Source organism: Rhinolophus sinicus, chromosome 8, assembly GCF_057876585.1.
Source record: "Rhinolophus sinicus isolate RSI-liver-muscle chromosome 8, RSI-T2T, whole genome shotgun sequence".
NCBI classification, from domain to species: domain Eukaryota; kingdom Metazoa; phylum Chordata; class Mammalia; order Chiroptera; family Rhinolophidae; genus Rhinolophus; species Rhinolophus sinicus.
The window spans coordinates 51,312,360-51,335,304 of NC_142508.1; the positions used below are offsets into that span (position 1 = coordinate 51,312,360).

The 22,945-nt window shown below is 50.2% G+C and overlaps 1 protein-coding gene across 5 annotated transcripts in view; it reads left to right on the top strand.

Moving 5' to 3' along the window:
* The window catches only part of LOC141567473 (uncharacterized), a 100,612-nt gene that overhangs the window by 10,251 nt on the left and 67,416 nt on the right, over positions 1–22,945 (top strand). Inside the window, exon 3 of one of the 5 annotated variants that reach the window (XM_074314486.2) lies at positions 9,854–12,540. The exons of 2 other annotated variants lie outside the window; for them this stretch is intronic. In XM_074314486.2, coding sequence (XP_074170587.1) covers positions 9,854–9,880 — 27 coding nt within the window. In that variant the 3' untranslated portion in view covers positions 9,881–12,540. 2 more of the 5 variants (XM_074314488.2, XM_074314484.2) reach the window with 2 other exon arrangements.

The following is a 22,945-nucleotide window of genomic DNA, read 5'->3' on the forward strand; positions in this document are numbered from 1 at the left end:
CAGAGGTGAAAACATAAAATCGTCACGCAAACTTTGCCGTCCTTTTATTTTGAAAAATATTTTCTCAATGCTGGAGTTACACCAAAGCTTTGAACAATTGGATCGCACACAGATCCTAGCGTGGGTTCGTTTTAAAAAGTCATTTCTTTGGGGCACTTCGTTTTCATGTATGCCCTTCATTTCTTCACCCCAGCAGCAACTAATTCTTATAATTATTTTTCTTAATAATTAGCAATTGATTACCTGCAAAATTCTATCCCTGATGTGTAAGACCCGCTATTTTAAGAAGCATAACCCTCAAAATATTTTAAGCATTTTTGTTATATTCCCACGGTCAAAATCGATCTTTTATCTTGCTTCTCCTCCCACCTCCTGTTTTGCTGTTACACTTTGAGAATGAGTTAGGGCCACATGGCAGCTGTAGGCAACGTTTCCACGGCGTCACCCTCCCCTCCAAATTAGGCTAAGACCCATTTAATTCTCCATGAACACTAACTCAATTAGGAATCAAATTCGCTTTTAAAAGAGACCAGTAATAAGTGTCCCAACACCCCCTTCACCACCACCCCCACGTTTTTCTCCGCGTTTCTGCAAAGCAGTATTTTCTGAAGGATTTCACTTCAGGGTAGCTGCCCTCCACCACCCCTACCTGCTCTCTCTCTCTCTCTCTCTCTCTCTCTCTCTCTCTCTCTCTCTCTCAAAAGCTGCTGAGACTCACTCTGGTTTTTCGAGTCTGACTCAAGCGTTCTTTACGTAGCCTCTCAGAAAAGAATTGGCAAAGGGCTGGCGTTCGGCCGAGGCGGTACGTCTGACGTTCGTAGGAAGTACAGGACACGTTTCTCTCCGCGCGGACCAGGTCCCCACAGGGCTCTGGGTGGGCCACCCCTGAAGGTCAGGGCCGGGCCCTGGCTGCGAAGTGGCTCCGCGTCCACCCAGGCCCTGGCGGCCGCGGCGGCAGGAGGGTCCGGGGAGACCCTCCTGGCTACTGCCGCTCTCATTCAGCGACGAAGCAATAGTGGAAACCGCGGTTTGGGCTAATGATGGGTTCTTCTGGCCTGAATGCGGTCTTTTATTTCACTTCGACCATCCCCGGGGAGGGGGTACGCCCCTGGGCGCCGGGGCGAGGGACGCTGGGGCTGCAAATTCGAGAGCCGTCAGTCTGGGGAAAGGTCTTAGGAGGTGGGGACAGTGAGTGCCCCTTTCTCATTCTCTTGGCCCGGCCTCGGTGGGAGCGAGGGGGCAGTTTCATCCTTCTCCCGTGCGTGTCTGAGCTGAGAGGCTGGAGGGCAGGGGGGACTCGGGGCACCAAGGCGCAACGGGGACTTGCGCTTGTGGAGACGTGGCTTCTGGAAACCAAGTCCGCGCGTTGCGGGCCCCGACGCCCCCCTGGACTGTCCAGTCTCAGATAACTGCTGCGGTCGCCGGGCACGCGAGGGAGAAGGGAGGATAAGAAGGGTCTGGACTCTGGATGAAACCTGGTTACCGCTAGAGGGTGATGCCTAGACCGGAATCTAAGGTCCACGAAGCTGGGGAGCCTCGACTGGTTTTTTCTTTTTTTCTTGCAAAACCGGGAAATGCTCTTAAAGTGCAAGATTGTTTGGGACGTGTCTATACGGGTAGTGAGAAATAGCGGATACCAAAGATTCTGCAATAATGTAAGGGGATAAAAGCACATCAGACTCGGCTACATGTACTATTCCCGCTACGTTGTCGGGAGCCTGGATTATACGGGGAACTAGCTCTGTTCTCCACCGGCCGGTGCCCATGTAGACAAAGCCTGGAACCGGGTTACTAGATGAGTCGGGCTAATTTCCCATTCCGGTCTCCAAAACCCGATTTTTAATTCGGGCAGTAGCGGAGAGACGAAATGCGGGTACAGAAGGGGGCAGAATAGGGCGCAGCTCAGACCCCGGACTCCTGGATGACTTTAGAGAGTTCTGATCCCTGCCGGGCCCTAGGGACACGTGCACACGCACACGTGCAGTGTGTGTGTGTGTGAGTGTGTGTGTGGGGGGGGCGAGGTGAGAACCAGGGACCAGGACTATTTGAACGCGGACGCTGGAGGCCGACGCACCAACGAGAGCCGCCAGGAAGTCACTGCGTTCACTTACGTGGACCGCAGAGAACCCCCCATTATTGCTCTTCCTCCAGCAAAAGCGCACCCCAGCAAGCCTAGGCCTCCACGCCAGGCCGGAGGTCCCAGGCGGCGTGTACCCCGGTCCCCCAGCTCCTTCTTTCATCCCCGACAAGCGTCCCTCTAAAAGGAGACCTTGCGGGTTCCAACGCAATTAGCTCGCTGCTCAGGCCGCCGCCGGCTACGGGCTCCTCCTGCAATTAGGGCCGCGCCGGCGAGGGCGGGGGCGGGGGCGCTCAGGTAAAGAGGAACAAATTTGCCTCGAGGCTTTATCTACAAGTGGCTTAACTAGGAATTTACGTTGACAACTCAGCACCTCCGTCGGGGCTCCGGCAGCGGCCAGCTGGGATGACAAGCTGAACTGTGTGTGTGGGTGGGGGGCGGCCTAAGAGCCGGGAGGCCTGAAACTTCAAAGCCACCCAAAGGGGAGCTCAGCCGAGGCGCGGCGCGCTGCGTGGACCTGGGCGCACCAGGGCGCGCGGGAGGGCAGGGGGTCCGGCAGGCGGGCAAGCGGGCGGGCTGGTGGGCGCTGGGCCGTCTTTCCTGGCGAAGTAGGTGGCCCTGTATATTTTTGTTCAAGTGGTGTTTATGTTAATGAAAAAAAGGATGGAATTACAAACAGCCTGCGGATCGCACAGCGGCCACCGGGGACTCGCGGCCCAGGCACAATCAAAGGGCGCACAGGTTGGGCCCGCTTCGGACCTTTAGCAGAATCCCTACTTCGTCTGTATGAAATTGTGTCTCCTCCCTCCAACCCCCCCAAATCGGGAACTCTGTTTGGAATCATCGTGCCCCCTTACCCCGGCGACCCGCAGTAGCACAATCAGATTTCTGGATAAGAAAAAAACCCTAATTTAAGTCCTGCAGCGCCTTTTTGAAACGAGCACCCGGATAAACTCTTTTGGGACATTCCAGTGGGGGTAAAATCAGTCTCCTTCCTCCCCTTCACCGCCCGCCGTTCACTTGCTTTTCTTTTATTTTAAAAATAATACAATTCGCTCTGGCTTGGACGTTTGCTTCCTGTAATGGATGACTTCCCCCCCACCACCTTGGGGAAAAGCAGTTGGCTTTCCAAAGGCCGCTTCTACTCCCCCATCCCAAGAGAAAAATCTTTTTCTCTTTCTCAACACCTACCGCCCAATTTTTCCTCCGTTGATTGAAAAGGACCGCGGCAGCACGTGTGTGATTGTTGCCTCCTTTTCTTTAGTAAATGAGAACCCGGAGAAGGAAAACCGGGACCCCGCTGGAAAGAGCTGCCGACCGCAGCAGGCGGGAGAGATTCCCACCGCGCGCGCAGGAGGCCGGCAGTGGCCCTGGAGCGGGAGGGGCATTGCCTGGGCTGGGGCAGCCAGGCAGAGACCCGCGTTATGCCCAGGGGATTTCACCTCCGCGCATCCTCTTGGAAACGCACCCTGGCCACTTTCAAACACTGTGCGGCTGCGTCTCCACGGGCAACGTGAGACAACGTGAGACGGAGACTGAGTGCGGCTAGCCCAGTGGAAAATTCAGGGCCTTGTCTAATCTCTTCCTAGAGGACATCGGACTGGGGCGATTTGGGTTTTTTCATTCACCGTCGCAGGTCTTCACCATGCTCTGCTCATGTAGACGCTGCTCCCTCCCTTTCGGATCAGTCCAGCTCCCGTTTAGGTGCACAGGGTGCCGGCTGCTGCAGTTAGAAGGCAGCGCCTAGAGCACACCCCCTCTGGGGTCTTCCAACCTGGCCAGCTGGATCTACCAGCAACGTTGCGCCCCCACCTTCCCAATTGATTCTCTGCTTCCCTCCTCACTACAAAGCAGATTCATTACTCAAAAAGGCTTTAAAGGCCAGGCTCACCCTGACCCGGTAACCCGCCTGGCACTCGAGCAGTAAAGAAGTAGAGGGAACCAAAAAACCAATGAGCTCTTGAGAAAGAGGAAAAATCCGGGATCATTGCCGGGCAGCAGAAGAAATCTGCATGCAGCCTTTCTCTCCCAGGGAAGGAGAGTTGTTCTTAGGATGGATGATTCATTCTAACCCCCAGGTTTAGGTAGAGAGCTCACATGCGTGGGGGCGAGTTACCTACCCCGTGTTTCCCTTTCACTCTGCCACCTCGGGGCTCCATGCCAAGCCTTGGAAACTGAGGCCGGACCCTTTGTGAGGAGGCTGGATTCTACCATTCCTGGGTCTTACGTGATGGAGAAAGTGGAGCTGCTCTGTGTGCATGTGTGTGTGTGGGTGTGTGTGTGTGGGGGGTTCTTAACTTGAGATCAGAGGGTTTTGAGGTGGGAGGTGTAAATCTAGGTATGTGGGTGCATTTTGGGAACGAGAAGAGCCATAGCTTTCAGCTGCTGCTCGAAGCTCCTATCCCCCCCCCCAAATAAGAACCACCAAGATCCAACAAATTGGGCCTAAGTCACGGTTTTTGGCACCCCCTTCTTTGAAAGAGCTGCCATTTGTCAAACCTGTGTGTTGAGCTGATACGACCCTGATGGGTTTTGTAGCCTTGACATTGAGCAGCGGAGAGAAAAATCCAAGAGGATAGAGACAGGGTGTAGACACGTGCAGCGCCCTGCGAGGCTGCCGGCCTGAATCGCCCCCCTCCGTGCCTTGGGGGTCACAGACTCCAGATGGGACATGTATTCCCTGCAGAAGCGCTGGGGTCACAGGCCCAGGGCAGGAGACCGGAGCATTTGTTTCACCGAGTCCCTCCCCACTTGCTGCCCTGCTCCTCTCCACGTTGTCTGCCAATGCACGCCAACGTTTTATTCGTTCACTAGCCTTCAGCAGGTATGTGGCCGCCCTCCTCCCTGGCTTCCCTTTCCTCCGTCCTTGCCAGTGGGACTGAGACAGGGGGTTGGTGTTGGAAACACTTCACGTCGGTGTTTTGTCTGTTGCGATTGGTGGTGAGGCAACTCCTGAGCCAGCTGAGTGCCCAGTTATTGGACCTTGCATTCTGCCTGTGGGGGTAGAGGTGACTTTTTTCTGGAAAGCAGGGGGCCAGGCCAAAAGACAGTGAGTCCGATGAGGGCTGATCTCCAGGGTTAACAGTCACCCTTATCCACCCACAGGGAAGGCTTCCAGGGGCAGCCCTGGCCAAGGACCGCACCAGCCGCACTTGGTTCTTGAGCCTTCGCCCATCTTGGCGGCCTGGGCACCGTGGGAGCCACTTTCTTCACTGGCACCACTTTCTCCAGGGCTGGGGGATGCCAGACCTGAGCCCTGAGCTGCCTTCAAGCTGGCGGAGCCCCTCTGCCCGTCCCAGCCATTTATTCCATCCTGCAATTAAACCCAAGGTCAAATATCTCCTTAACAACGCTATCAAGCCAGCGGCTCATTATGGCATATATTTAGCCATAAACTATGTGTTGTCGCGAGGAGGAGATGAAAATTATTGTGTTCTGGGAATGAATCCTTTTAGCAGAAACCAGAGCTGTTATTTACCAGGGAGAACTAAGTACAGGCTCCGGCTTCCAGGCGACCCCAGGCAGGACGAGCAGCTTCCAGGTCCTTTCCTGCTCTGCCTGTACCCCCACCCCAGACCTCTAAGGGACATGGCCTCCCCACTGCTTCCCAAGGCTCCAAAGGCAAAGCCTCAGGGCATACTGGGCCGCCAAGGAGTAACATCTAAGTGGGCAGGAGGGTGCTTACATCCACTGTCTGGTCTCAGCTCCCAAATTTGGAGTTCCCACGCAGCCCAGCTCAATTGCCTGGTCATAGCGGAGAAAGCCTTTGATAGGGTTGTATAAAGGTGGCATGACAGCCATGCAATGGAATAGCCTGAAGCTTGGAGGGGTCTACACATCTACAGTGGGGCATCTACAGTGGTTCCACTTCTGTGCAGCCTTGGGTGGGTTACCTAATCTCCCTGTACCTCACATACAATGGGGGAGAAGTCATACTTCCTCCTATGAGGCTCAAGAGAATTAAATCAGATCTTAATGTGCAGGCTGTAGCCCAGCTCCTGACTCAAAGGGGAAGTTCAGTAAATGGCCAAAGGAACAAACCATGAGGATGATGATAAAAAATAACGATGGGCTGCTGACGAGAGTAAATGAATGAAACCACTTGTGTAAGAGGCTGTGGGAGATTTGGAGTCCAGGGTTGGACACCCCTAAGTTTGAACGGGGCCCAGACCATCGCCAGCTGCGCCCATCAGCTCGGGTAATTTATTTCTCTTGTTCAGACCGCAGTATCCTCATCTTTGAACACTACCTGACTCAGAGTAGCTCGCAGCAGCGGAGATGCTGCTAGATGATGGCCAGGGCAGAGGTCCACATAAGAGAAGATGCTGAAACATTATCTCACTCCCTACCTTCCTCTTGTCCAACATGCTGGATGTCACGGTGGCGCTGGTCAGAACCAGAAGCTTCCAGATACACTGGTGACGCTCCGCTTGACCCTGGTAGTTCTGGGGGGATGGAGATTGCATGGACTTGAACCACCGCAAATTTAGCTTCTCAGGAAGTGACTGGGTGACCCACAAGCTACAGCTATTTGGACAAAAGAGGAGGGAGTGCCCAGTCTAAGTGTTTGCCCAAGGCCTCTGAGGGAGTAGATTAATCACAAGGTTAATGCCCTCCCCCCTCCCAAGCAGGGCAGGTGTGTCCTAGAGGAAAGGGGCCGTGGTCCCCACTCCACTGGCCAAGGCCCAACTTTCCTGGCTTCCAGGCTGGGCAGGACATCAAAATGTCCATCCTTTCCCCATGGATGTCATGTTCAGAGATCCTGGGAGCTCCTGCCAGGTAGATGTGGATTGTATTGGGGCAAAAGCAGATCCCCCAGACCTCTCCTGTTGAAAACACACACACACACACACACACTCACACTCACACACTCACACTCACACACACAGCCAACACTGACGCCCAGGGCAACTTCCCACTGTCCTGTGTGCTGTCCTTTGAGCTTATGCATTGCCTTTCTTCTACACTGTCCATTGGAAAACAGCAGGGAGTCCTGGGGGTCCTTCTGAACTTAAGCCCTGGCCAGGGGACGGGTGCCAACACTCCTTCTTCATCTTCACACATCATCGCCATTTCTGGAAGTGCTTGCAGTTCTGAGAGGGACGCGCCGGACGGCATGATGATGTTGTGCTGTCACTCATAGCTGTGTGACCTTGACCCGATCCCACCCATCTCCAAGCCTCTGTTTCTTCTTCTGAGAAAAGGGGATTCTGTGTGACTCTCTAGAGGCCAGGCCTACCTATGACATTCATGGGGTGACCCTCCTTCTTAGTTGGATCACCGTATCTCTTGCTAGGGCACCACCCCCATGACCGCCCCCATCAGCTTCACGAAGCACAAACCAGGTGCTTGATGGGCGTTTAATTCCTAGGTGACTCCGGGATCCAGGCTTCTCTGATGGCTCAGTGTCTAGGGCAGGGACACAAAGAGAAATTCAACAGATTTAATCATATGGAGTTCCTATTAAATGATGGTGCCATATGTCGTTTTTGTTGATTGATTAATAGAAATATGTATGTGATTTATTGCTCTAAGACAATGTGCATTGAGGGCTTAAGTTTCTTTGGGCTGCACATGTCTTACCCAGGAATTCCATGGGGTGAAGACGAGAAAGAATGACGCAGGCAGCAAAGGCATATACGCATGGCTGGATGATTCTGCTCAGATTTATTCGCCTCAGGTGGGTTGAAAAGCACCTCCTTGGACACACTTTGGATTGAATCAGAGACGGATTCTCCGTGCAATGCTGGCGTCCTTGCTACTGTTTAGGTTGTTTTGTTGCTGGGAGGGTCTCCCATCAAGATGACAAATGCATTTAGCCTGACATACTCTTGGAAGCACACTGCCTGTTACTCATGGCAAACGGCTGCCCAAAACTTTTGTTTCATTAAAAGAGTACTTAACTGTCCGGCAAGCCGGCTGCTCCAAGGAGGAGCCCCAAGTACAACACTCCACTTGTGTCCTTCAGGGTCTTGAAATTGCAGTTCTTGCAAAATCTACGTTCCTTCTGTTAAAAAATGTTGTTTCTGTGCTTTCTTCCCCTGTGAAAATGAGAATGAATGCCTTTCTTGTGTCAGGCTTGCTCAAGCGGTGGAGGAAATCACAGAAAATCCAGAAGGATTAGACTAACTTAGACAACTTTTTCCCTTTTGGGATCATATTTGGGTCTGTTCTCTGGGTTTAACGGATTTCTACAGCTGGCCTGTAGGGAGGCTGACACAGAGTGCAGCAGGCATCCGGCCACAGGGAGCACCCATCTCAGTTTGGCAAACAGGGCAACGATACCAGGACAATGGTGTTTACGGAGCATTATTCTTATACGTCAGGCACCAAGCTGAGTGTTCGCTTATCTCATTTAATCCTCAAGTCAGTGGTATGAGGGAGACTTTGAGATGATTATTCCCATTCTACAGATGAGGTCATGGAGGCCCAGAACAGTCAGGGCATGTCCAGGCACACATTTCTGAGTGGTAGAGACAGGGGCTGATACGGCATCCGGCTCTGGAGCCTCTGTCCTTAGGGGACCTGGTTTGTCCACACATCTCCGCCACTCACACCGAACACAGATACAGGGTGGGGACTTCTGCACGTGCAAGATGAAGGTGCTGTAGGTGACAGTGCATGAGTGTGGAGGCTGGCTTGGGTTGGTGTTAAGAGAAATTGCCTAATTTGCATATCGAGTTCACAGTTTTCTGGAAATGGTCGACTTCCGACCACTCTAGCATCACTCCTGAAGTTCTAAAAATTGCTTTCTAATAAGTGTATAGGGGGATGTTCTGAGTGTGTTTTAGTGTGTGTGAGACATCTGGAGCATCTGTTCTTGATAAGGGCACTTTTCCAAACAGGATTTGTGAAGAGGTGACTCAAATTTGAAGACAACTTCGGGATGTGAAATGCTTCATTGGACCAGCAATTGCATCACCATCAAAACCATCTCTGTCCTTGTCTTTTAAAGATACTAAGTGAAATATGTACAGATAGGATTTACTTCAAAATAATCTATGGGTAAACGGACATGGGGAGGGGTAGAGGAGAAGAAACAAAATTGGAAGTGAGTTGGCAAATTGATGCTGGGGCAATAGGAAGATGGGGTTTGGTTACAGTATTTACTTTTGTATGCTTGGTTTTATATTTATGGTAAAAAAAAATGGAAAAAAAACCAAAACATTAAAATCGCCTTTCTTCAGCTCATAGGACCAACACGGCAGGGTGGGGAGTCAGACAGTGAGTATGCAGAATTTACTGGGTATAAGGCTGAATTAAACACACACACACACACACACACACACACACACACACACACACACACACAGAGGAATCCAGGCATTTAAAGCTAGAAGGAAAGTTGAGATGGCTTTGTTTCATTCTCCCATTTTACCATGAGAAATAGGAAGACCAGAAAGGCTAAGTGGTTTATCCAATTTGGCACAGCAGTGTTAGTTACAGTGCCAGGACTAGATTGCATAATGACACAGACTTCTGGTCCTTTTGTTTTGTTTTGTTTTGTGTTTTTTTTTCACCATGTCATGTAGCAGAAGAAAAGAACTTAGTATTTGCTGTTGTGTAAAATCACTGAAGCAGGCAGTCCCCCCCCCCCCCTCCTTATACTCACCACCACCTGGGTAAAGTGATGAGCAATGCAGTGAGTCACCTGATATCTGGATGCTTCGTGGTCTTGTGGCTGGAGTCTTCCATTTTCTCAGGATGTTAAGGGATCTGCTGAAATATCCCCCAGTGACTAGATACTGCGCAATCCTACCCTCTTCATCTTTTCAGACATTCTCGTCACGGCAGATGATATGACACCCTTGAAGCATTTTACATAGAGTGGGACTTAATGCGAGGAGTTAGAGGCTTCCAGAATCACCAGACAGGCTGGAGTGTCTTCTAGCTGGGCCACCAGAACTGACTCTGGAACCACACAGAATTGACCTGCCAAGAGAGCGATGTGTTTACCTCAGACAGGAAGCAGGAGGCTGCCACTGGATCTACCGAGTTCAAGAACATAGCTATGCCTGCAATCCAGAATCAGGAAGTTACCACCCGCTTGCCTCTTGACTCCCCAAAGCAGGTGACTGGATACTGGAATGTTGCTGCAGAAAAACTGGAGTCCCCATGACTGCACACCTGCAGAGTCCAGCTGGGCTCTGCTCCAGGTTGCCTCCCTTCTGCCTCCGGGTCTTGGGCAGCTGCATTTCATTGGCTGAATCACATACACATCCAGCACGTGGGCTACAAGAGAGTCTGGGAAATGTAGTTTTTTACTTTCCAGTTCAGGAAGACACATAAATAAAGGGGAGTGGATGCTGGAGCCAATGATATCCAACACAGGTCCTTTCCTGTGTCCAGAGTGGGCTCTGTTCATTAGCACTGGCCAAGCACTTGTCCGGCTGCCTGGGATTAGCTAGGGGTGTCGGCCTCTGTCTCCAGCATCTGGCATTGTATCAAGCGCATACTCAAAAAGGACATACTAGTTTTGTATTTAGTGTCATCCGTCCATCCACTATCTACCCATCTATGCCTTCAACAAGCATTTACTAACACCAGGCATTGCACTGGTGGTTAACAAGAAGCTTCCATTCTGGTTGGGAGAAGCACACGATTAACACCAAGAAGAGCAAAGCATCGGGAAAACTAATTCCAAATTGAGTGAAGGACAATGAAGAAAGTAATACCAGGTAGCGAGACTGAGTGTGACAGAAAGGAGAACACATCTGTAAGGGTGCCATTTGAACCAAGGCCTGGACGACAGGGAGTGGGACAATCAGGAGGAACAGCATTCTACCAAGAGGGAACAGCGCGTGCAAAGGCCCGAGATGCAGAGGAGGCCAGTATGGCTGGAGTAGGGGGAGGACAGAGCAGAGGAGGCGGGGAAAGTAGAAAAGGAGGCGGGAACGGTGGGTGATCCTCCTGGTCTGAGGGGCCATGTAAACTGTGGATTTTATTCTAAATGTGATGGTCAACCATTAAAGGTTTGTGATGAGAAGAATGACATGATCTTTTGGTGGTTTGGAAACATGTCTGCAGATTCCCTGATGCTCTTTCTTTCAGAAAGGCTATAAGGTCTATATGCCCCTCCTGTGAACCTGGGCAGGCCTTTGCGATCGCCTCTACAAACAGAATATGGCAGAAGTGATACTGTGTGACTTCTAGGCCGGGTGGAAAAAGGGGATCGCTTCTGTCTGCCTCTCTCAGGACACATGCCTTTGGAACCTCTGATAGCCTTGTAAGGGGTTGGCTACTCAGAAACCCCTGTGCTGGAAAGACCACGTGGAGAGGCCACTTAAAGATAAGAGAGACACCCAGCAGCCCCTCCTACTCTAGTTACCCCCACCCCCCACTGTCGAGTCTTCCCAGCCCAGGTGCTAGATGTGTGAGTGAAAAAGCCTTCAGATGACTCCAGCTCAGCCCCCATGTAACTGACCACATGCGAGACCCCACCCCAGAGCCGCCCAGCCCACCACCCCCTCTTGAATTCCTGACTCACAGAGACTGTGAGAAATAATAAAGCCATGACATGTTGGCACAATTTATTATACATCAATAGATAACCAGAAAAAATTTGATTTACATTTTTAAAGTAAACTTTTTATTGAAATATAACTTATGTACAGAGAAGTCCACAAATTAGCTCAATGGGTTTTCTCAAAGGCAATGTGCTCTATAAGCAACGTGAAGATCAAAACATACATCTCCATCCCCAGAAGACCCTCATCCCTCTTCCAGTCACTGCCACCTTGCAATGGACTGAATTGCGTCCCCCGAAAATGCATATGTTAAAATCCTAACCCTCAATGGAATGGTATTTGGAGGTGGGGCCTTTGGGAGAGCCAGTGAATGGAACTGGTGCCCTTATAAAAGAGACCCCCAAGAGCTCCCTTGCCCCTTAGGCCATGTGAGGACACAGAGAGAAGGTGCTGCCTCTGAACCTGGAAGCCGGCTCTCACTAGACATTGAATCTACTGGACTCTTGGTCTTGGACTTTCAGCCTCTAGAACCCTGAGAAATAAATGTCTGTTGTTTAAGCTTCCAGTCTATGGCATTTTTGTTATAGCAGCCTGAGCTGACTGAGACAGACCCAAAGGTGGTCACTCTCCTTACGTGAGGCCGCAGAATCCTGCCTCATCTTGGATGTTGTATAAATGGAATCATATAGAACGTGCTCTTTTGACCCGGTGTCTTTCCCTCTGTACTGTGTACGTGATGCACTCAGGTTGGTGCAGGGAGCCATAGTTCACTCATCTCCATGACTATGGAGCACTCCGTCACACGATGTGACACAAGCTCTTTACTCATTCGGCTATTGAGGGACACATGCTTGTTTCCAGTTTGAGATGATCACCCATAGTGCTGTTACGAATATTCTGGCACGTCTTTTGGTGAACACCTGTATGCATTTCCGTTGCGTATTGTCTCTGTATCTCTCAGTGTGTAAGAGACCACCCTACACTTTAGTGGCTTAAAGCAATAACACTTTTCTTGTTTCTCAGGATTCTGTGGATGGACTGGGCTCAGCCGGGCAGTGCTTCTGTTCCACGTGATGCTCAACTATACCAACTAGGCTGGCTGCCCGAGCTGCTGGCTCTCCTGGCTGACAGTGGGTGCTGGGAGCTCAGCAGAGACTTTGGACCAAAGCACCTCAGTTATCCTCCCTGTGGCCTCACCATGTGGCTCTAGCTTCCAATAACAGAGTGCCTGGGTTCCAAGAGGGAGGAAATAGAACTTTTCAGCCTTCTCAAGACCTGGGTTCAGATGTCTCAACCCTTATTCTATTGGCCAGAGCAGTGAGAGCGTCCGCCTGGACTAGAGGGAGGGAAATACGCTCCATCTCCGGATAGGACTGACATGCACCTCAGGGAGGATGACGTTTTGGGGAACCATCTTTGGAGCTTAGGATGTTGATTTCCACTTGAGGATGAGCACTCTTGTTGCTATGGAGAGGGGATTGTGTGCTCAGAGTTCACCGAGACTTAAGAATCCCCTTGGGGCTCCCCTCATCGTGACCTCAACCTCTGTATTAAAGGCCAGCCCTCCCAAGAAGCCCTGGGTGTGAGCACTGAGTAAATGAGATTGAACACCTTCCCATGGCCTGCATTCTGATGGATGGACCCGAGAAGCTTGCTTAGTTTTGGTCCTGGCTCCTGCTCCTGGCTTGGGTTCCCAAGAGCACACCTTCCTCCACAAACCAGAGTGTGGTTCCTCCATAGAAATGGTCTACACTTTACCCCAAACACAGATCCTGAAGCTCCATGCAGATGTGAGCAGTTTAGTGTGAACTCTGATGTTTGTCCCATATGGCGCTATGAGGACATTCACCAGCATGGGGCTTGGAGAGCCTAGAGCAGGGGCCACCTGAATGTTCCTCTCTAGGAGAATGGATAGGGACACGGTGGATTGTACACTCAGTGGAATACTATGCAGCAGTGAAAACTGGATGAAGATACAGCAACATGAACAGATTCTAGAGACATGACACCTAGGGCCAGGGTGCAGGCCGTGTAGCACCATGAGGGTGAGCGCAGACACTGGAGCTATAATGTGAGGGTTCAAATCCCCACTCCCCCACTGGCCGTGACCTTGGGCAGGTTACTTACCCTCTCTGGGTGTTTGCATACTCAAAAATATGCAGGCAGGAAGGTAGGCTCACTGCATGGACGGTTGCTAGGAGGAGGAGGGAGGGGGCACAAATAGACTGCTGAGAGCTGGCTGCGGGTATGGCGAGCCACTGGAAGCCGACAGAGACAGACAGCATGGCTAGATGACTGTACATCCTGGGACAGAACAGATTCATTCCTGTTGTTCTGGCTTTTTACCCAGCTTAGACAAAGATGGGCAAAGAACGTTGTTTTACAAAAGATAGAGACAGACACACAGAGAGGAGAGTACCACGTGAGGCCACAGAGAGTCACAGACAGAGGCCACACAACGATGGAGGTAGAGATCAGAATGATGCCTCTTTATGCCAAGGAATGCCATGATTGGCAGCGACACCAGAAGCTAGAGAGACACGCGAGATGGATTCACCGTTGGAGTCTGAAGAAGGAAGCAACCCAGCTAACACTTTGACTCCAGATTTCTGGCCTCTAGAAATGCGAGAGAAGAAGTTTCTGTTGGTTGAAGCCCCCCAGTTACTGGTACTTTGTTATGGCGGCCCTAGGAAACGAATGTAGATCTAGATAATAAAATATATGGCACTATAAGTCACTGAGCAATGACTAAAACTCATTAAATTGTGTTGGTTAAAAAAAAAGATATATCCATACATTGTATGTGCTCACCACGATAAAAATCCAAGCTTACATAGGGTTCCTCTTGTTTTAATTATTTCATTCCTTTAAACAACAACAATGTGGCTAAAACAAACAGAAAAAAAATTTTTTTCATGAAACAAACTGAAAGGGTTCAATGACTTAAATGGATAAACCATCCCACCAGCGTAGAAAACAGGGTTTGGGCTGTAGACAGAGTCGTGTGTGTGTGTGTGTGTGTGTGTGTGTGTGTGTGTGTCTGTGGGGTTTGGGGTTTTGCTCATTTTGAGGGCAGGGAATGGGAGCCCTTTCCGAGAAATGCTCACCAGCCTGTGCAGTCTGGGCTGCAATGTCAGCTGTCCCCTGACTGGCTCAGAGTTCGAGCCCGGTGTGAAGGTGGCTTTGCCTCCTGAGGTCTCCCTTGGAGCCCAGCTGCAGGCAGGAGCCTCCACCCTCAGGACAGAATTCCATCCTGGTGACCATCCGTCCCTGAGTTTCAGGACACACCAGTTGGAACTTCCACGGCTGGCCTTCCTGTGCGGAGCAAACAGCACCCATGTCTTTGAAAACTCACCAGCGTTCCGGGATTCCTGAAATATTGGGCATTCTGTTCTCAGCACTCGCTGTGTACTATTCAGTGAATCCCCAGGCAATTCTAGGAGGCCAAGGCCATAAAATTATTACCTTCATCACCCCTACTGTATAGATGGGAAACTGAAACAGAGAGGTTGAATCACTTTCCCACACTGGCACTTGCTGGATTAGAGCTCCAGCGTGCCCACCACACCCATCCTTCAATGTGTGGCTCCAGAGCTTCTCGAAGCCTAGGGAAGGATGAGGAGGGGGCAACGAGGGTCTCAGAGGGCTTAGAGGGAGCAGCCCAGTGGATTCATCCTTGGCTCTGCCTCCAGATGTCCTCAGGCCGGCTCCTTTCCAGCTGGATTTCAGCTGCCATGTTGCCCATGCAGAGGGGCTGCCCCCTCTCCAAGGTTCCTGCCCAAGCTCTCACTGACACATAGCCTGCTTTATTTCGTCACTCACTTGTCACGGCCTACGGTTGTGCTATTTGTTTAGAGTCTGATGCCCCCTCTGGGAAGGCTGTGTCCTGAGGGCAGCAAATGTTCCCTCTTGTTCCCTCTGAGGTCACTTCCTCAGCACTCAGGCGGTGCCTAGCTCCGATGTCCTGGTCCTGTGTCCTTGTGGAAGGAACACCCCCCAGGCGTGGGGCACTGATGGAGGCGCAAATTGGATCCCAATGTTAGGAATCTGGAAAGAACATGTGCAAAAGTAGCTCCAACAACCGCTGACACTTGTAGGACACCTACTAAGTGCCAGGCACTTTTCATGGGGCTCGTAATTGAACCCTCAATGAGACTATGACAATTGAGATGTGGGGAGGCCGAGTCACCTGACGCGCACCCTCCCTTTGACTCTGGGACAACAGAAGTAATGGGATGTGATTTCCGAGGCTTTGGGACAGTCGTTCTTGGAACCCAGCCACCATACTACAAGGAAGCCCAAGCAGCCTGTGGAGAGGCCCAGGTGGACAGGATCCAGGCCTCGGCCTGCAGCCCTGGCTGTGCTCTCAGCCAACCTGCCAGTCACATTACTGCGCCATCTTGGGCATGCGTCCTCCAGCCCCAGGTCGCCTTCCAGGCAGCAGAGACAATGAGCTGTCCCCCTCAGCCCTGTCCAAATTGCCCATTTGTGAATAAAATACATGACTGTTGCTTTAAGCCACTACATTTCAGGGTGGTTTGTTATGCAGAAGCGCGTGGCCTTTCCATGGCCCCTCACTGACTGCTATGGCACTCTGCTCTTCGATGCATTCTCACAGGAGATGATGAAAGGATGGAGGCCCCAGAAGGTTCCTGTACGGAAGGTTGAGACCCACAGAAATATCTTAACGTCAGAAGGCAAAGAGCATTTAACTTCTGTTCTCAGCAACAGCAAATGAAGAGAAAGGCTGACTGCCTGGGGCAGAGAGTACTCCACCTGGAAACATGTCTGCAGTTTAGTGGGTTTTTCCCTCTCTGAATCTGATGGACCTTGCATGAAGAGACATGTTGTAAAAATTAGTTCCATATCATGGTAAATTTGATTTGCGATCATTCCATTCAGATTAAGGTATCAGATTTATTTTTACATGAAGGCATCAACTCCTACAATGAATATATATGTGGATAAAAGGTGAGGGTTAGATACATATTCTGTCAGAGCTGTGTTTTGGTTGGGCTTTGGCAAATATTTTTTAAAAATTAGGCATTGTAATCAGGTAGCTATGAAAACAACCGCCGTCTTTTGTTTGCTCACAGCCAGCACCAGGTGGTCTCAGAGCAGAAGTCCCTGGAAAGACATACACTGCAATATGGTTTCCATAATCTTATGATGGCAGCCAGCGACCCAGCTTGGGACTCCGCCTCATGCCTGTGACATTGAATCTTTATCCTTACAATACCTGTCATGGGCAGTCTGGACAACCTGTTTTGGACAACCTGTTTAGGCAGCAAACATTCAGAAGCAGACGCTAATTTTTATTGAGCTGTCCCTGTATAGCAAAGACAGTGCTAAGAGCTTTACATGTCGGAAGGTGTTTCATTCATCCTCATTTTATTTGAGAGGAAACCGAGACTCAGAGAAATGAGTAACTTATCCAAGGTCACACAGCTTGGAAGCAACAAGCCAAGGGATCCTTCCTCCCACATCACGTCCTGCCTTCCATATCCCAAGCAAGAAAGAAGGGGGCAAGTGGAAGAGATACTTTGCTTTCATTAGGGAAGAAAAGCTTTCTAAGAAGCCCAGCCAAGACACCCAGGAGGGTTCACATGTCTTTGCATAGTTGTGGTGAGCTCTGGTTCTGGAGGCAGATTGGGTTCAAGCCCCTGCTCCCCCATTTGCTTGTTGTGTGACTGTGGGCAAGTTACACCACCCACCATGTCTGTTTTCTCCTCTGTAAAACAGGGCCAAGTCTGGAAGCCTATGAAGATTCAATGGGCCAGGATAAATGAATTGTTTGGCACAGGGTAAGCTGTCACTGCTATTCTTGGCTTCATCAGCCATCTTGTGACATAAAGATTGGTGTGCAGAGGGGTAAAGGGCCCAGGTCTGAGAGCCCGGTGACACTTCCACTCCCTCCGAAACCATCTCGGTGGGACTTCTTTTCCGGGTGTGTGAACACGAGACATTAAAGCTCCGTGTGTTCAAGCCCCTGTGCTCAGGTCTCCATTGTAGCAGCTTTATGTGACTTGTAACTGAGCATGTATTAATGTCTGGCCTTTTCTGTATTTTCTTGAGAGGTAGCAGTTCACCATAGGAGGGATTAGGATGTTATGGTAGGAATGCAAAGCAAAAGCTTTTGACTTTCAGAATAGGCCCCTCTGAGTTTGTGGCATGCGGAAGGTCTGGAGGCTTTGAGGAGGCAAGCGTACTTCCTGCATCCTACCCACCGGCCCTCATGTACCAAGAGGCAAGACCACTGAGGCAGGGGGCACGCCACCTAAGCCCCAGGTAGAGGGACACTGTCATGGGATTTAGGGTCCACCCTGATCCAGGATGATCTCGTTTTAAAATTCTTAGTTTACACCTATTAAGACCCTTTTTCCAAGTAAGGTCACATTTCCAGGTTTGAGGAGTTAGGACGTGGACCTATCTGTGTGTATGGGGATGGGGGAGGAGGGAGGGGCACCATTCAACCAGCAATAGCCATTTAAAGACTCTCACCTGTGTTGAGATGTTAGCTGTTGTAGTTGAAAACTGTTCTGCTTCATATGCCTGGAAAGCAAAACTAGAGTGTGAAGGGGAAAGGAGAGGATGGAAGATGTGTCAGTAGAGTATGGGCTTGCCTGCTGTAATAAAGGTCCAGAATGACATGTACCTAAACAAGTGAGACACCAGGAAATCTCCACATATGTATGTATTTGCTTTAAGGAATTGGCTCACACCACTGTGGGGTCTGGCATGTCTGAAATCTGTAGAGCAGGCAGGAAGCTGAGGCAGGAGTCGATGCTGCAGTCTCGAGGCAAAATTTCTTCTTCTCCAGGAAACCTCAGTTTTGCTCTTAAGGCCTCTGTCTGATTGGATGAAGCCCACCCACACTATGGAGGGTCATTTCCGTTACAGCCAATGGACTGTGGATGCTAATCACGTCTACCATCTAGCTTCACAGCAACGTTTCGACGAGTGTTTGATGGAATAACTGGGCGCTACAGCCTGGCCACGTCCACACGTACACCTGACATTTCAGAGCCAATCGCACTGTGCCTGGCTGTGTCCCTCCTCCCTGCAGGGATGTAGGGACTGGAAAGGGCTGTGAGTCACTCTGCTGGTGACTTCTGTCCAGCCTGTCCATTCAGCCATCCACTGACAATTATCTGAGGAGATTGGCTGACAAATCAAGGTTTTTACCAATCATTCTCCAAAGCTCAGTTTGTCAGTTTGATAAAAAAAAAAAAAAATCAGAGCTGTGACAATTTGCTGGCCTTTCTGCCACCAGGAAAATTGACACATGGACTGACATATTAGAGTTGGACCGTGCCCATGGGCTGATGGCAGGGCTGTCATACACACTCAGGCTGAGAAGATAACCACGGCAAAGCAGTCACAACAATTGAGCACTTACTATGCACCAGGAGTCTTTAACCACTTTATAAGTATTAACTCCTTTACTCATACAGCTAGATACTATTTTTTGCACCCATTTTACAGGTGAGGAAACTGAGGCCCTCAAAGGCGCAGTACTTTGCTTAGGGTCAGGTGGCTATCACAGGGAGGAGCCAAGATTCAAACCCAGACCCTCTGCCTCCAGAATCCATTTTCTTGCGCCTATAACCTGTGCCATCATAGGATGTCACTCTCTGTCCTCATGTCAGACTCGGGGTGACAGCAGGGGTTGGGACACACACCTGGGAATCTTTGCCCCAACCCAAAGTTCCTCTTTCGACAAATTCAAACTATCCCACCCTCAAGAGTGTACCTCCTTATCTAAAACGGGACACAATCCCTCCTCTCTCTCTCCTCTGGAATGTTTCGAGAATTTGTGTCTGTCAAATGCTTCACAGAAACATGAAAAGAATTTTTTAAATGCCAGGCCTTTTTTTCTTTTAATCAATTATAAATTTGCCTTTGGAGTAGCCTTAAGACAACCTAAAAATCCCAAACTTTCATCCCACTGGAGTGAACAAAAATAATCGCTCTGTTGGCTTTTCAGCAGTCATGCCATCACTTTGGATTTCACCTTCAGATGCCATCAAGGAGAGAACTGAGACCTTGGGGGAAATTCTAAAGAAATGAACATTGCACGTTTCCCATGCGGAGCCACATGGCCGGGGAGTCAGTTGAAATGTTTGCAAGTGGCATTTGCACAGTCAAAGCAATTCTGACAGGTCCTTTTGAAGGGTCTGGTAACTAGACGCTCCACAAACGGCAAGAAATTAGCCCCAACCACAGACCATCCAGCAGACCCGTATTTAATAATACTTCCCAAATGTGTGAAGCACTTAGTTTTAGAATAACAGGAAGAAGGGAATCGCCTGTAACTACAGATTTGAATTTTGTCCTCCTGTGGAGCCTTGCTTTCTTTGGCCAGCAAAGAGTGATGGGCACAGCCCCATCCAGCCTCCCCGTGTCCCCCTATCTTGGGACTGGCACGTCCCAAGGAGGGCGATGTCCCTGTGCCTTGCACTCTTGGCAACTCTGACGCTGAGGCCGGATCTGCTTGAGGAAGGAGCACAGGCTCTAGCTCCGACCTGGGAACATGAGAACCTCCACCAGGTCCAGTGGGCCACGGAAACCACTGCAAAATTGCTCCCTTCCTTCTGCACGTCTCCGCTGGGCTGCCAGCCTCACGGCAGCTCCAGGAGGCCCTTCTGACAAGAGAGCATTATGACTCGTGTCTGATCCCTCCCCTGTCACAAAGGGGGCCTTTCAGTGCTGCTGATCTGGGAGGGTGGGGACCACATGGCCTGCTCATTAGCCAGCTCTGGGCACAGTGGCCACGGTCCACCGTGCTATACCTGGAACCGCCCTCGTTGGGACAAGCCCTTTATTTGATTTCCAACAGGGAGCTCTCCTGATGTCAGCAAACTTGTTTGTTGGGGAGAGAAGTGTTGGCTATTTACTCCAACAGAGACGATGTAGAAAGCACACATACATCCCTCTGTTGGCAAACGATTTCCTTCTAGAAGAAAAACGACGTATAGATGATGGATTTATGGTGTCAGCGGCTTCAGAAGGATATGAAAGAGAGGGACAGCCCTGGTCACATTCAGGGAGCTCAGTGGCTCGCAGAAAGAATGGGAGGGAAAGAAACTTCACACTCTGTCCTTCTGGACCCTTGGAATAGGAAACCACCTGAACAAATAGCTAATTCAAAAATATCTTCATCCTGCAAAAGGCATCTCAGAGAGGGTGGGTGTGCGTGGAGAAGTCTTGCTGGCGGCTCCTTGACAGCCGGGTGGGGTCGGCTGGTGTGTGTGCATGTGCCTGCAGAGGGGGAAGATCTGAAACATAATTGCTTTCAGCAGAACACGGCCTCACTGTGTAATTAAGCCAAGGGGGCTGCGGGCTCCCAGAGCTTAAGTGATTTCATGTGCGTTGGGTGATTATGCTGCTCTCCTCGGACAAAAGTGCTGCTTCTCTTTTTGCCGTACAAAGTGGGTCCCAGCGCAGGATGAGGGTGCCACACCTCGCTGGGGCTGGCAGCTCCTCATGGCTGAGCTTCCCAGGGGTGCACAGGAGAGAGGTCAAGGATGAGGAGAAGCCTGGGGACTCCTGCCACCATCTTGGCCAGCATGACAATGCTAGCCCCGGGTTGATCTGAGCTGATTGGGCAAGTGTGTTCGTTATCATCTGAGGACACACACTTGTCAAAGCAGGTATCTTATTGCTGCAGGTTTGAGGGTCCCTGCTCTTTGACCATCTGGCCCCATTCAAAACAATCAAAATGACCCAAAATGTAAGTAAAGGAGTGCTGGACAGGAGAGAGACTTCCCAATGTGACAGGACTACAGTTCTGATGGAGACAGAGAGACCTCTGAGAAACGCCAGCTCTCCAGCGTATGTCGGGAATTTGTGTGATTTCCTGGTGCAGTCTCCCAAAGGGCAGCCTGTTCTCCTCTAAGTTGAAGCCACTCATCCATCATTAAGACAGGCAAGGTCTCAGGTCTTTGTGGGTGTACCGGGTGAAACGAGCCAACTCCCTTGAGTTTGCGAGCTGGGGTTCATGACTCCTTGTCTCCAGGTGTCTAAGTTTGTGTCCTCAAGAAGTGGAGCCTAAGACAGGATCTGGGTGTGGATGGTTTACTTGGGGGGAGATCCCAGCAAGGAGGGAATGAGGACAGCAGGACAGGGAAGGAGGGAAAGAAAATAAAGAATGAGTTAATGCATGATAAGCACGGTCCCACTGGAGACCCTCTGAGAAACTGGGTGGAGTCATGCCATGGGAGGCGGGAGGGCTGGGGCAGTTATCCACGACTCTCATCCTGCACTGGTCCCCCTTCCCCCATGGAGGATGAGGCACAGGTGCTTGAGGTGGGATGCCGTCAGTGAGCTGGGAAGTGTATCTACCGCTGTAGGCAAACTCAGGTAGGCTAACGGGATTTGGGCACATGCATCTACCACTGCTCGCCGTGTATTCATACATAAAAGATGCTGGTTCTTTGTAAACCTTCTGTCACTTCTATTCCCTCAGTCTTCAAGAAATAGCTCTCAGGGAATAAAAGCACTGCTAAATCTCTAAGTAGTAGTATTATTAAAGTTAGTAATAAGCTACCTATAATAGTTAGGATTGGCTGAAAATTGACAGAGATGCATAATAGCAATTGCTAAAATCAATGGTTTTCAAATTTTAATCTGCAAATGGAGTAGGCATGGATCTTGTTAAAACTGCAGATTCTGATTCAGTAGGTCTGGTGTAGGGCCTGAGATTATATTTTAACCAGCTCCCAGCTGATGTCAAGGTTGCTAGTCTGTAGACCACACTTTGAGTAGCAAGGGCTTACATCAGTTAAAGGTTTCTCTTTCACGAAAACATTGAGAGATAGTCTAGGTCTGGTATGCTTTGTGCTGTAAAGTCCTCAGGGACTTGGCCCCTCTCATCTTGTTGTTCTAATATGAGCAGCTTCCATTCCCAAGGGCCAGTTGACGGCCCAAAAAGGCTGCTTCAACGCCAGCCATCTCATCTACATTCCATTTAACAGAAGAGAAAGGGATGAAGAGGGGCAAAATAGTTGTCATTTTTTTAAACTTAAACGTTTTGTAGATTCACGTGCAGTTGTTAAGAAATAATGCAGAGAGATCCCATGTGCCCTTTACCCAGTTTTCCCCCAATGGTAATACTTTGAAAAAATATTACTACAATATCACAACCAGGATATTGACGTGGACATAGTCCACCAGTGTAATTCAGATTTCTGCCTCTTGTGTGTTGTGTGTGTGTGGTGTGCAAATTTGTCATCTGTGTAGGCTGGAGTATTCAGAACGACACTCAAGATACAGAGAGTTCCATCACGGTGTGCATCTCTGTGTCGCTCTTTTATAGCCATACCCACCTCCCTCCCACCCCATCTCTGGTCTTTAACCTCTAAGGACCAGGGCCAAAGGGTTTTGGCCAGGAGTCTTTTTT